The sequence below is a fragment of the Sprattus sprattus genome, assembly GCF_963457725.1.
Source record: "Sprattus sprattus genome assembly, chromosome: 5".
Lineage (NCBI taxonomy): Eukaryota > Metazoa > Chordata > Actinopteri > Clupeiformes > Clupeidae > Sprattus > Sprattus sprattus.
Genome location: NC_137924.1, coordinates 3,392,771 through 3,407,770, shown reverse-complemented (window position 1 = coordinate 3,407,770; position 15,000 = coordinate 3,392,771). Strand labels below are relative to the sequence as shown.

The 15,000-nt window shown below is 42.4% G+C and overlaps 1 protein-coding gene across 1 annotated transcript; it reads left to right on the top strand.

The window, feature by feature from the left end:
* Window positions 1-798: 798 nt before the first annotated feature.
* LOC308365581 (uncharacterized protein) lies at window positions 799-5,818 on the top strand (the record flags this gene model as incomplete). The annotated part of the gene is made up of 5 exons (XM_080839050.1): window positions 799-1,105; window positions 1,559-1,621; window positions 2,189-2,242; window positions 2,607-3,843; window positions 5,785-5,818. The coding sequence occupies 5 exons, from the start codon at window positions 799-801 to the stop codon at window positions 5,816-5,818; spliced, it is 1,695 nt and encodes a 564-aa protein (XP_080695176.1).
* Window positions 5,819-15,000: the final 9,182 nt, after the last annotated feature.

Here is a 15,000-nt window from a genome sequence, read left to right as displayed (position 1 = left end):
ACACACACAAACACACACACACACACACACACACACACACACACACACACACACACACACACACACACACACACACACACACACACTTAGAGACCAACGAGCATAAATTCCCAGTGTGGGTAATGCAGTTTATCTCTGTATGAATTATGGTGTTCAGTGAGTTATGAAACCAGAACTGACTTCTTCCTGGTCAGCAGCTCCTTACAGGGTGGGTGTCTGCAGGTCCTGTTGGGGAGAGAAAGAGACATTATTCATTTAATCTTCACTTCAAGTTATGTAGCCTTCATTATTTATTTCATTAAACCAGTTTAAAAACAATATCACCAAGCCACCTTTTTTTTAGCCTTAATCTTTTGATTCAATTCAACTAATTTAATAATCATATACCAAAGCCTACATTCTTTATTTGGCCTCTGTCGGAAAACATTTTGGTGTGTGTGTGTGTGTGTGTGTGTGTGTTTTGAGACTTCCTGAGTGTCTGTGTGAAACATGAATATGTCACAAATGCAAGAATATAAACCAGTAGAGTGGTTGGAAATGAACTGTAGACTGTATTTGTATTAATATAATGAAATTGTCTACTAATGACATAGACAACACTAAAAGACTAAAAATATCACAACATGCTTCTTCCCAGCTTTGCTTCCATGGCGGAAGGCAACTGATGAAGAGTTAATGAAGAAAATCAATCAACTGGAGAACATGACCAGTGAGGTGGAGAAGACAAAACAACAACTAGAGGAGAAGAACAAAGAGATGGAGAAGACAAAACAACAACTAGAGGAGAAGAACAAAGAGATGGAGAAGACAAAACAACACCTAGAGGAGAAGAATAAAGTGATGGAGAAGACAACACAACAACTAGAGGACAAGAACAAAGAGATGGAGAAGACAAAACAACAACTTGAGGAGAGGAATAAATGCATCCAGGAGAGAGAGACAGATCTAGAGAACATGACTAAACGAGACAAGGAGAGAGAGGGACTACTGGAGAACATGACCAGTGAGGTGGAGACCAGTAAAAGACAACTGGAGTCACTGGAAAAGGAACTGCAGGACAGGAACAGCCAACTACAGGACCTGAGAACCCAACTACAAGAACAAGGCAGGGAGCTGGAGGAGAGACACAGACAGCTGGAGGAGAGAGACAGGCAGCAGGAGGAGAGAGAGAGACAGCTGGAGGAGAGAAACAGACAGGTGGAAGAGAGAGAAAGAGAACATCTGACTGGTGAGTGTGAGAGAAGAGATGTGTAGCCTAAGTGTTAAGCAACATAGACCCTGTGTTGAGGCCCGCATTACCAATTCAAGTGATCCTCTTTCAAAACGAATTAATTACCCATTAAATTAACTGCTTCTTTCACTCACATGGTATTAACACGCTGACAACCTCACACCTCTCAGCTCCAGTTCCTGTTTTCCCTTTAAATCTCAGTGTCTATCTGTCTGTGCTGAGGGAGAGCCTCCCCAGTATCATAAATCATGTCTCACTCAGTGCTGTTCACAGTGTCAAACACTTCAGTAGCTTCTGATCCAGTTTCTCTTTGTGTTGGACTCCTAGATCCAGATCCAGATCCTTCTCACGTCAGGAGAAGAGCCAGTAATGAGCAGGATCATCCTAACAGTAAGTGTTCATGTTTGTGAGTCTGTAATTAATGTAATGTTTTGTAAACTCCTCAGTACTTGAAGGGATAAAAGCTGAATAGATCATTGTCTTCATCAGCACTAAGTTGTAAATATTACATTTCATAAATTAGCTTCACACTCTACTATTGGTTATGTCCTGCTTTTGTGTCGTTCTACAGCTTATGAAAGCTGGACGATCTGTAATAAAGACGTCTGGTTCTCTGACCCTTTCTGTGTGTGTGTGTGTGTTTGTTTGTTTGTGTGTGTGTGTGTGTGTGTGTGTGTGTGTGTGTGTGTGTGTGTGTGTGTGTGTGTGTGTGTGTGTGTGTGTGTGTGTCTGTCTGCAGTGGGAGGAGAGAGTCCTGTAGATGGTGAGTATGAGAAATGCAAACCTAATACACTCTGGACACTTACCAGCATGTGTAACTAATAGCTTGAACACTGTAGTTAAATGTGTGTGTGTGTGTGTGTGTGTGTGTGTTTAATAGCTTTAACAATTGTCCAACTTTTGTAGTAAAATGGGCCTCTGACCCAATTTTTGTTTCTGTTTCTGTTGGGCTCTCAGATCCAGGTATTCATGGCAGGCGGAGAAGAAGTAGTAAGGATGAGCCTCCATCCAGTAAGTCATCAGTGTCTCTGCTCAAATCATGGGTGGAACATTCTCACCGCTGTTGGATAACTCATGTGTTGCATCCAAGCAATGTGATCCTACCACCCTAATCATTTGGACAGATGTACTTTATGGATGCTGGATGGATGTCTACTAGGAATGAATATTTAGTTAATCTAGCTGTAGCACACACTACTTTAAGGAGGCTGCTTAGTTATTAGTCAGTAGTAGCCATGGCAACCAGACAGTTGGCTGCATAGACTGAAAATGTCAATATTCTGCTCACTAACAAATGATGGACTTAGTTTGCTTGTTGTGATTATGTTATAACTGAGCTGTGTGTGATGGTTTACTGTGATTGTGTGTGTTGCAGTAGGAGGAGAGAATCCTGGTCCAGCGCCCCCAGTGTCTCCTGCTGAGTCTGAGCTGAGTCTGGTGCTGCTGGGGAGGAGCACAGCTGGGAAGAGGGCAGCAGGAAACACCATTCTGGGCACAGAGGATTTTTGGAGGCAGGCCAGCACACACACACTCACACACACATCCACAGAGACCCAGCACAGTGAGAGCAGACAGGGGGAGGTGGCTGGGAGACGGGTGACTGTGGTGGAAACTCCAGACTGGTTCTGCAGTGGACTCTCTGAGAAGGACCTGAGACAGGACGTGGGGCTTTCTGTCTGTCTGTCTGCCCCAGGACCTCACGCCTTCCTCCTGGTGATTCCAGAGGAGCCGTCTGAAGGAGAGGAGAGGAGGATGCTGGAGAAAATGGAGGATATGTTTGGGGAGAGCTGTTGGGGACACACACTGATCCTCTTCACCCATGCTGAGGGGATGAGAGAGAGGAGTGTGGAGGACTTGCTCAAGACAGGGAGCCAGGAGCTCCAGCAGCTGGTAGAGAAATGTGGGAACAGGTGTCACCTTCTCAACGTTAAGGACAGGCCTGATGTCACTAAGATCACACAGCTGCTAGAGAAGATAGAAGAGATGGTGTCAGGAAACAGAGAGAGATTCTACAGCAGTGAGACCTACCAGGAGGCAGAGAAACATGCCAGGAAGATAGAGAGAAGGATACAAAAGGAGGGGTTGGAGAGGAAGGAGAGAGAGATGACGAGTAAACAAGACAAAGAACATGAAAACCACTTAAACAAAATGAAGGCAGAAATTCAAGAAAAAGACAATAAAATCCTTGATTTAGAGAGGAAGATAGCAGAGCTGGAGAAAGAGTTGCAAAATGAAAAGAATGAGGAGAAGAAAAGAGAACTGGAGAGACAGCTGAAGGAGGAGAAGGAGAAAAGGAGCGAAATAGAGATTGAGATAGATAGACTGAAAGAGAAGTCTGGGAATGAGAGAAGGGAGATGGAGGAAAGACACAGACATGAGATGGAGGAGATGAGAGAGAGCTATAAGAAAGAGGCCAGGGCTGAAGCAGAGATAAACCTCATGAAGATGATCCTGCCTGAACTACATAATTACATCAGCATCACCAAGGAGAAGATGGAGGGAGAGTTCAACAGACAGATGGAGGAGAAGAACAGAGAGATGGAAGGGAAGGACAGACAGATGGAGGAGAAGAACAGAGAGATGGAGGGGAAGGACAGAGAGATGGAGGGAGAGTTCAACAGACAGATGGAGGAGAAGGACAGAGAGATGGAGGGAGAGTTAAACAGACACATTGAGGGGAAGAACAAAGAGATTGAAAGAATGAAGTTGGATGTGGCACAGCTGCAGGACAGACTGAGAGTGGAGAGAGAGCAGGCTGCCGCTGGCTTTACTTGTGCTTGTGCTTTGCTTGTGCTTGTGCTTGGCTTGGCTTGTGCATTATGTTTTAAGTAATATGTAGTGTGTCAGAGATGTTTGTCATTATGGCCTTTCCAGAAACACACAGCCATTAAAAGATCAGAGATCCCTGAGAATAGAGAGAGATCTGCATGGTAGAGCTGAAGGGGAAGATAAAGATCACAGATCACTGAGAATAGAGAGCAAGATCTGTATGGTAGAGCTGAAGGAGAAGAGAACGATCACAGATCACTGAGAATAGAGAGCAAGATCTGCATGGTAGAGCTGAAGGAGAAGAGAACGATCACAGATCACTGAGAATAGAGAGCAAGATCTGTATGGTAGAGCTGAAGGGGAAGAGAAGGGCCTCCTACACCTCCTAAAACCCCTCAGGATTGTTTTGTCAATTTACTAGTGGGCTTTGCAGATTATCTCTTCACTTTTAATAATTGTCTAATGTGTATGCCATCTGAAACTCTGATGTAAAGAAACAGTGTTTCCTAAAGACTGTCTGTGAACCATCTGTGGGCAGTACTATCTAATGCGTTCAATAGCTGTGAAATAATGTTTATATGGATTCTCGCATCAAAGACAACTCATGAGTATCCACGACACATTAGTGATGAGTTTGAAATACACAGCAGGGCTTTTACACTTCTTAAGACCTGCTTCTGGGGAAGGTTGGGACTAAAAAAGTTGTTGTTGCTGTTATGACCTCGACTGTTTTTGATGTGGACCTGTAAGCCTTCAACTATGAAGGTACTGGAAATGGTTGGCAACAAATAATGTCATCTCAAGCCTGGACACAAACCTGTGGTCAGGGTTTAAATACTGAGTCACTGTGAGCCTGTACCGGCTGAGTTAAGAGCAGCTGATTTGGCCATGGAGTGGACTCAACAGAAGCACGTTCTCAGAGAACAGTAGTACGCTCACAGATAACTGAACATGGCTTTCAGAGAACAGAAGCAGGTTCCCATACAACAGAAGCATGATCTCTGAGTGCTGCTTGCACTTGAACTCTCCATGTATATGAATGATGAGGGATAAAGGTTAAATGATGACGTTTTTGTCTGACATATTACCTACTGACAGTACATATTTATGCATATTAAAGTGTATTTTCATTCAGGTTTTATACTTATTACCGTAAGTTATTCTGCTGTTAAAGTTCTCTTTTTTCTGGCATCATGTGCTTTTGTTTACGTTTTGATCATGGTGTCATGTGCCTTCTGTTTTTGTTTGTTTTGTTACCCTGTCTTTGTTTGATCTCCCGCCATTTTGTGGGCACACCTGATTTCTGTTTGTTGTGATTGGTTTGTGGGTATTTAAGCCCGGTGTGCCTCTCCATCTCTGCCAGGGCCCAAGGCCCTGTTCGGCGTACAACTGAAGCTAAGATAATTAATTTAGCTCGCGACATGAGATAATATAGCTTGCTAAATGAGAACAGGCCAAGCCAGTCTGGCGACGTGCGCTAAAATATTTTATCCTCAAGTTAAATTGTCTTAGGCTACATTGTCAGCTAAATTGCGCGTGCACGTCCTGCTTTAAAAGGCAGGAGAGGTTGATCACCAAAACCATGATTTTTTTTTAACCCTAGTATGGTATTCGGGTCTGTGGGACTCGTTTTCACTTTTGATCAAAACAAAAATAATACTTCTAATCATTTTTTCAAACTCAAACTCATTGGCTTTGGCTCATTTTATGCGAAGAACAGATATCAGTCTACATTTTCATTGAGCGCACACCGTAACCCCCCCCTACACATTTGTGTTACATAGAGGGTATTCGGGTCCACTGGACCCGGGCAAATAAAAGTGTGGAAATTGTAGGTCCTGTGTACCTAAAACCAGTTTTCCTCCTGTCTGGGTCTGTTGTAAGTGTAAGTGTGTGTGTGTGTGTGTGTGTGTGTGTGTGTGTGTTTGTGTTTGTGTGTGTGTGTGTGTTTGCCCCGCGTGTGTATGTGAGTGTGCCTGCAAGTGTGTTTGTGTGTGTGTGTGTGTGTGTGTGTGTGTGTTTGTTTGTTTGTGTGTGTGCACGCACACTTGTGTGTGTTTGTGTGTATGTGGACCTTGTTTGTATGTAGGCTAAGTATGTGTGTGTGATTACGGGAGTGTGTGAGTAAGTTAGAGTAAGAATTTTGAGTTTCTGCCGCTGATGCCATTTAGGGGCCCCTGCCCCTTTAGACATTATATACCGTCTAAACTTGAAAAATATGGTATAAAGATCTGGGCTGCCTCTGTTATGCGACTTCCTCATATGGTTGAACTTACAAATCTACATAGGGTAACCTGATGAGGACACCCTGAGAAAAATCAAGGAATGAGAGTTGTCCTGGACATGGCTCAGGGACTCAGTGGACACAACATCACATGCAATTTTTTTTTACATCCTACAAGCTGGGACAGGAGCTGACCATGGTGGGAACAATAAGGAAAAACATATTTGAGCTCCCACCCCAACTGCTGCCTACAAAGAACAGGCCTGTCAACTCTTCTAAATGTATGGACACGGCTGACGCGTCTCTGGTATCCTATGTGACAAAGAAACGCAAGAATGTTGTACTCATGAGTACACTGCACACAGATGGGAGCATCTCTGGCCTGGAGCATCAAAAACCAGAGATCATCATGGATTATAATGCCACAAAAGGTTGGGTGGACAACATGGACAAGCTGGTGTCTGCCTACAGCTGCAAAAGGAGGACCCTACACTGGCCACTGCCGATTTTATTTGACATATTGGACATCTTGGCGTACAATGCCTTTGTCACCTGGATGGCACTGAACCCGGATTGGAAGAGAGGGAAGCTCCAGAGGATAAGCCTTTTTCTCAAGGAACTGGGAAAGACACTGGGGAAACCTTCAAACCCTGAGAAGACATCATGTTCCAAGAATCTAAGCCTCTGAAGCCACCATCAGGAGGATTCAGGAGGACGATGCTGGTGCCCCAACCACCCATATTGAGCTATGTAAACTGACCTGTTTTCAAATTAAATTCACATAAATCAAAACGTTATGAAAACCCTTGCTTCATTTTTAAATTTGTTGAATTTTATCCACTGTTATCTTGATTATAATTGATTTTCTTGATTTTTGTAAAAAAAAACAAAAAAAGGGTAGCACTTAAATTCATAAGTGTGATATAACAAAGCTAAAGGGCCAATATTAACCATATTTGCTGTTCATATTGGTTGTAATTGAGATGAAGTAAACATCTGTTGAGTATTTTACCCAAAAAATAGTTTGATTGTACTGAATTAAACACCCAAAAATCGAGCGGGTCCACCAGACCCGCAATACCTTCTGTGTAACAAAAAAACGAATACCATACCAGGGTTAACGTAACAATAGTCTAAACTCAAAGAAAAAGACTAATTTTTTTCTCCGCAAAGGCAGGATAAAACCATGAACGCATTATGAAGAATACAAGACCATAATCATGTCAAAATTCAACATTGCCGCGGCTGCCACAGCAATATAAGAAACTGTGTATGGACTGTCTAAGATGTGATATCTTTTCTGCAGTCAAGTATGTGACTTTGGTGCAGCGGTTAGAGCTCATGGTTTGCGTGCATCAGATCGCTGGTTCGACCCCCTTTGCCTTCGTAGTAATTGTAGTTTTACATTTCCTTGTAAATCGCTTTGAATAAAACCGTCTGCTAAATGACTAAATGTAAATGTATTAATAAGAAATTCAATAAATTGAAGCAATGAAAATATATTGTGTGTATTTCTCTCTTCTTATCATGCATCCACCTTAATCATTTTCTACAAAAATGATATGCTATGGTGTAGTAGACAGAGTACTTTATTTACTACTGCTCAAAAACTAGTTACGTTTGCAAAACTATACATTTGCAATGATGTAAGTTGCATTTGTTGATGACGTATGGTTAATAACATCGTGATTGTAGAAGGGACATAAAATCAAGATAGGTAGGTAAAACAACTTTCGCCAATATCTCCGTAAGGGAGATGGGTTACTGTCAATATAACACTGTGACCAGGCGTGGCTAAACCAGCCACAAGTCTCCCCGGAGACATTTTGAGTTATTCACAGATTCTGAAAGTGTAAGTGTAAAGCTATCCAATGATGTCTCACTCATGTAAATCTGATAATATTTGTATAAGTTGTGATCATTTGAATGTATACACCTCTGATTAGCTTTTCCTGAGAAAAAGGACCACTAATTTTTCCAAATTGCCACCTCACCTGGGACAAAGGGAAGACAGTTGTGCTCATTTGCATCTCATTGAGATTAGCCCTCCTCTACAGATGTCACACTGACATCTGGTATCTGTAGCCCTTCCCCCTAGAGGTGTCACTGAAGACTCAAGAATTTTAGTGTTGTTAAGTGTTATTTTCATTAGCGCTGTGTTCCGTTTTCCCTACCTACCGTACCTACCGTACCTATACTTATACGCAGTACACAGTACACACTCACTAGGTACGCAGATTCTCAGCAGGTGAGTGCTGTTCCAAATCTAATACTCCGTGGTGCACTTACCGGAAATTACGATCGCGACAAGCCCCGCGTTCGTCTTTTTCGAGCTGAGCGGCTCTGCCTGGGTCCGCCTCTTCCGCTACGTTGACAAGATGGCGGCCGTTGAGAATGGACAGTGTACCCTGCTTCCAAACTCAGCGTTTTGACCGTTATGAGTACAGATACGGGTCCTTTGGGTATACTTCTTTTCGACGCGGAAATGGGAAATCGGAAAACGGAACACCCTACATACTCACACTAAGGATGGTAGGTACGGTAGGTAGGGAAAACGGAACAGAGGGCTGGACTTGAACTGGACTTGAATCAGAAGAAAAAGGTTTTTGAATGTAATAAATAATCGAATGTGATGATGAAGTACGGTACACAGCGTCTTAACTGAAGCTCAACTCAACTATTACAGTTAGCTTGCCACTAACACTAACTGAAAACACATAGGAACACATAGTGGCTAGGTAGCTAGCTGCTAATAAGTAACATATATAAGTAACACATCAGCAGTAATGAATCAAGTGTACTGATATTAAATGTACTACTAAATGTCCCAATAACATGCCATTCTCAAATTAAAGCCAGTGACATGATGGTTAACGATTAACGAGTTAACGATGGATACCGACAATTAGCATACCTAGCTAGGTAGCATTACCATTGGATTTGAATGGCAGTTATGCTAGCTCTGGCTATCCAGACAAAGGAGCCTGTTTCTGGACACGTTTCACTTGACGAACGGGGGCAATACAGTCATCTGGAAAGTTTAAAATGATACTAAACGAAGGGAAATCTACTGTATGGAGATATTTCTGCTAAGTAGACAATGCAGATTCTAATTAGGCTGGTGGATATGTCCAATGTAAGAAGTGTGAAGTTTTAATGAAATATGATTGATGCAACCTGTCTCCACATAACATGGATAAACCTCGCTGGTTGGATGTAGTAGATAGTTTTCAGAACGAACGTCGTCGTGCAAAAAGATCCTCAATGGTAAGACTTGTCTGTTGAGCCTCTGTTGGTGTCTCATAAAACGTGAGTTTTATTAAAGCATAGCCTGTGTAATGTGTAGCTATTTCATTCCGTTTGTTAACATTTCCTGCTGTCTGTCTCTGAACGTAGAGATTGCAGGGGAGTAAAATGCTCTGCTGCCGAAGTAACTTCGGGGTTAATTACCTTTCCTTTACGTCTGCTGCTGGCTTTTTTAGTGGATGTAGTCATCTCCGAAGTAACTACTGAACGTGTGTTTGCCTCAACATGTCCAATGTTTCGCATGTCCTGCCACTCTCTCTCGGCTGCTAGAGAATCACTCCGTATGTTGTACATAAGCTCTGGTGAAAGTTTGTTGCTACACTGACAAATGTCTCCCGAGGAGAGAGTTCTCCTTTCTTCTTGCGTTGCATTTGCAGTCAAAGTTACCGTAGAGATAGCTTCTTATATGTCACGCTCCAGCTCCTCTGCTGCGAGGCCGAAAGATTCTTCCTCGTCGGCTAAGGTCAGCTGTAGACTAGGGATGTTCTCCAGTTTGATGGAATCGCGTTCATCATCTGTGCACTCATTTTCAGATTCAGAAGTCAGATTGCCATCTGGATAAGAGTAGTGGAGTATGATGCTGTTTAAGTAGCCATGGGTATCGCTTGTAACGTGCAGCTGATTGGTCGAAAAAAATAACAAACGCGATCCTGCAGTTCATATGGAAATTAGGTAACACCCCCCCCAAGCGCCACTATAGCGAAGCTGAATTTAACCAAACTGTACCCACTTCAACGACAAAATGTATACTTTTAAGGTAACCAATACTGGTATCTGAAACATGGATTGGCTTCTTCATGACTTCAATTTGCACATTCTACAAAATAACAAAGATCACTAATTTTGAAAAAAAAAACCTTCAATTGTGTTTTTCTCGAAATCGTCTCGGCCGACTTGTTCCCCCTTTTCGCGTGCCGTGTCACATATTATTATGAGTGCTTTGTTCTCCGCATCGCCGACATTACAAAAACGTAGGCTACCACTCACAAAAAAAGGGAAAATGGATCTTAGCGATCGCAAAGAACTCTCTCCCTACGCTAATCAAGCTTTCTAATATGACTCCTTTTAGTCCTTGGTCAATGGGATCCCTCCTTTTGCCAGGAGTGCTTAAACTTAGTATAGCCTGCCCTGGAGCAGGTTAGTTCTAAGTGATATGTTACTATGGTAATTTATCAGAAGTTGCTTCGCCGAACCCGATAAAGGGGCGTTCTCTTTTTTTAGCCTGGAATCTAGCTCGCTAAACCGCTTACGCTGAACAGTACCAAGATCATGACTGTTTATTACTTGTGCGGGTCCAGCGATTCGTAAGTCTCACTGTACTCTGTCTGCCTGTGATTTTGACCCTTGCCTGATTTTTGACCTGACCCTATTTGGAATCTGTTTTAGATACCTCTGCCTGTTGCTCTTGGATTGCTGTCTGAGAACCTATTATTAAAACTAACTCTGAACCTTGAGCTGTGTTGTCTACTAGTGGGTCCGTCACTAGTGAAAGCCTAACAATGACAAGGTATTAATGATGTATGATGTAGAGAATTAAACTATACTTGTTACTTAATCTTCGAATCAGGAATCAAGAGTCAAGGCTTGAAGAACACTGGAAAGCTGGGTTTATTATTGCCAAGGCAACAAGAGAAGGATACCGGTCATCGTTCTAACAAATACAGACTACGAGTTGTTCTTATACCCTCCAGGCATCCTAGAATAGTATGTAATTGTACCCTTACATATGAATTGTCTCTAACACTACCCAAGTAGGGAAACAACCCCTTTTAGCCAGAGTCTGAGTGTCAGTCTGAGTGTCTGCCTAGGTAGGCTACAGCTGCCATTCTGCTAAATTTACACTTAAGTTACAGTAAGTAAAAAACTCTCTCTCTAGCCGTTAGGCCTAAAATACAGTGAACTCTGACCTCTGCTGTACCATTTAAGGTACACTGGAGCACCCAAGAGCCACACTTATTAATACAGAAAGAGGAGATGCTTAGATTAACTTAGAACTTGATAATTTCAGGCCTACAATGTATGTGTTTTGAAGCTTATAAAAAGGCTTCCATGTCCACATTCACTCATGTTCAGACATCTTTCTTAGCTTGTCAGTAGATTTGGAGTGTTAAAAGGGCAGTTCTAAAAAAGATGGCAGCATCCCTGAGGAGCAGCAGAGAGGTGGAGCTCATGATGTGTAGATATTCTCATTAGTATCTTTAATGTGTGAATCTAGAGCATCTGTAGATAAGATTTTTAGCTAAGAAACAGTGTTTAAAAAAGTGCTTCTATAATGGATATTCTAGAGCGTTTGTAGATAAGCTCATTAACTCAGTTACAGTGTTTCAAATTGTGCTGTCATGCTTAAAAGTGACCGGGTGCGAAAAAGAGCCCGGGTGACGTAATGTTGACTTTCGAACGACTCTTGAGTGACAGTTGCTATACCAACAATAGCATTACGTAACCCGGACACCACGTAGCCCGGGCACATTTTTGGCTATCAGACAGAGAGTCTCAAGAGTTGTTCGAAAGCCATAAGGTACGTTTTAGCCGCTTAATATTGGCTGCCGGTCTTTCGGTTTCTCTCAGGTTTCGCCGCTAGCATCTCTTGCGATTAGCAATTCCTCCTTTGTATGAAAATATTAAGCGACTTAAAAGTAGCTGATGGCTTTCGAACAACTCTTGAGACTTTCTGACTGAAAGCCAACAAGTGTCGGGGTACATAGTGTCCGTTTAGGCACAATATTAAGCAACTAAAACGTTTTTAGCTACACCTGCCTGCTGGTATCCTGTCAAAAGGTTTAGCCGCTAGCATGTCGTAAGGCGATTAGCAATCCCCCGTTGTTCTATAGTAAAAGGTTGTGCAAACAATGCCCTGTTTTGTGTTTTTGCCGTAAGATATGTTTAAAAATCACAACCCATTAAGGACTTTCTTAATTTAAGCAAAACAAAAGATGAATAGCTTAACGCTAACATGATGCTAGCTGATGAAATGTGCTTACTTTGATACTATAACAAACTAGCGAGTCAACAACTTCCCTACCACAGTCAAACATCAAGCACATGGTTGTTTTAGTTGTTTTATTGCGGGTCAAATACAAGCAAGCAGGTCTCAGGTAGGAGGAGGTCCTGGTGAGTGGAGATCAGGGGGACTTTTACCCTCAGCTACTGTAACTCACACCAACAGGACTTCAGAACCTGTGTTCTAGACACTGAGACGGAGAGATATTTTACTCAGAGATGAGAAAAAGACAAAATCATACACGGATACATGGCCAAATAGACAATACTTCTGAAATCCCAAACGATGGCACAAGACTTTTTTTTACAGAAAGATTTATTTCAGTCATTAACACACATGCACCATTCAAAAGGTTCAGAATAAAGGTTAGGAAAGGAAAGATACATGATTCAATCATCTGCTTTACTGAAGGAAAGGAAAGATACATGATTGGAGAATCATCTGCTTTACTGAAGGAAAGGAAAGACACATGATTGGCGGGGGGTCTGGGGTTCCTCCCCCAGGAAAATAATTGTAATCTACAACAGATTTCCTGGATGTCAACACCACCTTACCTCTTGGATTAGGCCAGGAAAGAGTCATCTTCACTATTCTGGAATAGTTTGATTGTGGGCGCTATGGAAATAAACAATGCATCGAGAACAGCATAGATTTGGGTGGATATGGACTGGAAAGTATTGATTTCATACTTGAAATTGTATTCATAAAAACATTATGCAGCCTAAAATGGTATTAGGTTGCAGGCCACTGTGCCATCTTCAAGGTCAAACCAGGACAAACTATTTATATGAATGAAAAAGGCTTACAGCACATCACACTATGATTTGGATAATTAAATCTGCTTAAACAACGTGAAACCTGAGGGTTAGTATTGTCAGGACTCACAAGGCCATCTTCAAAGACAATTTCAACAAAGTACAAAGAACTTGGATGAATTAAATTGCCTCACAACAACTATCTAATTCCAACCCCACCTGTTAATTTTACACAAGTTCTAGTGGTAGCTATTCGCAGTAGCACCACAAGGTGGTGTAGGTGTAATGTTACTCAGGAATGAATAATCATAACTTTGAAAGCAGATCATTTTCACCTTCATTATATCAAGTCAAGAACTATGTTAATGCACCAATCAGAAGGTGACTTCTGCTCCTCAAGTTGTAAAAGGGTCATTGTAGTCGAGGACGAGAACGTATTGCACACCAGCCCTTAGAGTAAACATATGGGTGGAGTTCAAAGACATTATTCTTCATGAACAGCATTCTCAATTTTGTACATGTCTGTGAATGATTCAGAATGATGGAATGATATCAGTTAAAAACAAATCGTTTCAAGGAGGTATCGAGTTGTACGAAAATCATAGCTGGATGAATGAATAAAACCTACCAAGCCAGCTCGTTGACATATGGAATAAAGTGGTGAAAACTTTCAGGCAACAGAAGAGTGAAACTGCAGCTTTATTCACAGCTCTTGGTTCAAGCAACAAATCCAAAAGCTCAGTGGAGTGAGGCCACTTTTTATTAAAAACTCACCTCATATCACACCATCATACAGTCCCATTATTCCAGTGAAAGACATGTGGCTGACACACATATGACCAGAATAGTTTTGGCTGGTTTCTATCAAGACTAGGAAAAAGTGATACGCTACACAATACAATACACTATCTCCATCTTTTGGTCTTTCTTACTGATGTCATCACATGTTCCATCCCATGGTGTCCATTATGTATGTCAGCAGCCTCTCCTGCTACTGTTTGGGCCAGGTATGTTTCATTGTGACTCATGTCTGCCTTAGGGAGGTCCCCATAGTCTGCCTTAGGGAGGTCCCCATAGTCTGCCTTAGGGAGGTCCCCATAGTCTGCCTTAGAGAGGCCCCCATAGTCTGCCTTAAGGAGGTCCCCATAGTCTGCCTTAGGGAGGTCCCCATAGTCTGCCTTAGGGAGGTCCCCATAGTCTGCCTTAGGGAGGGCCCCATAGTCTGCCTTAAGGAGGTCCCCATAGTCTGCCTTAGGGAGGCCCCCATAGTCTGCCTTAGGGAGGTCCCCATAGTCTGCCTTAGGGAGGTCCCCATAGTCTGCCTTAGGGAGGTCCCCATAGCCTGCCTTAGGGAGGTCCCCATAGTCTGCCTTAGGGAGGTCCCCATAGTCCTGCTAATATGTTCCTCATGTTCCTCGTAAGAACAAGGAATTTATGAATGCACCCAAATGCATATTACAGTCATAAGACCTCAGGGACAGGAAGAGAGTATATTTCAAACTTGCACACAGTGAAAAGAAACTTTATCTCAACTAGGCATATTAATCAACACAATTCACAGAAATTAAACACATAAATATGTGTATTTAATGATGTATTGGTTTCCAGAGCCTACGGTGCCTACTCCACCTGTGAGAACGCTAATCCACAGAGAGAGATCTGTGCACAGAACAGCCGAGGGACAGGGGTCCTCACGACACCACCAACACACTCC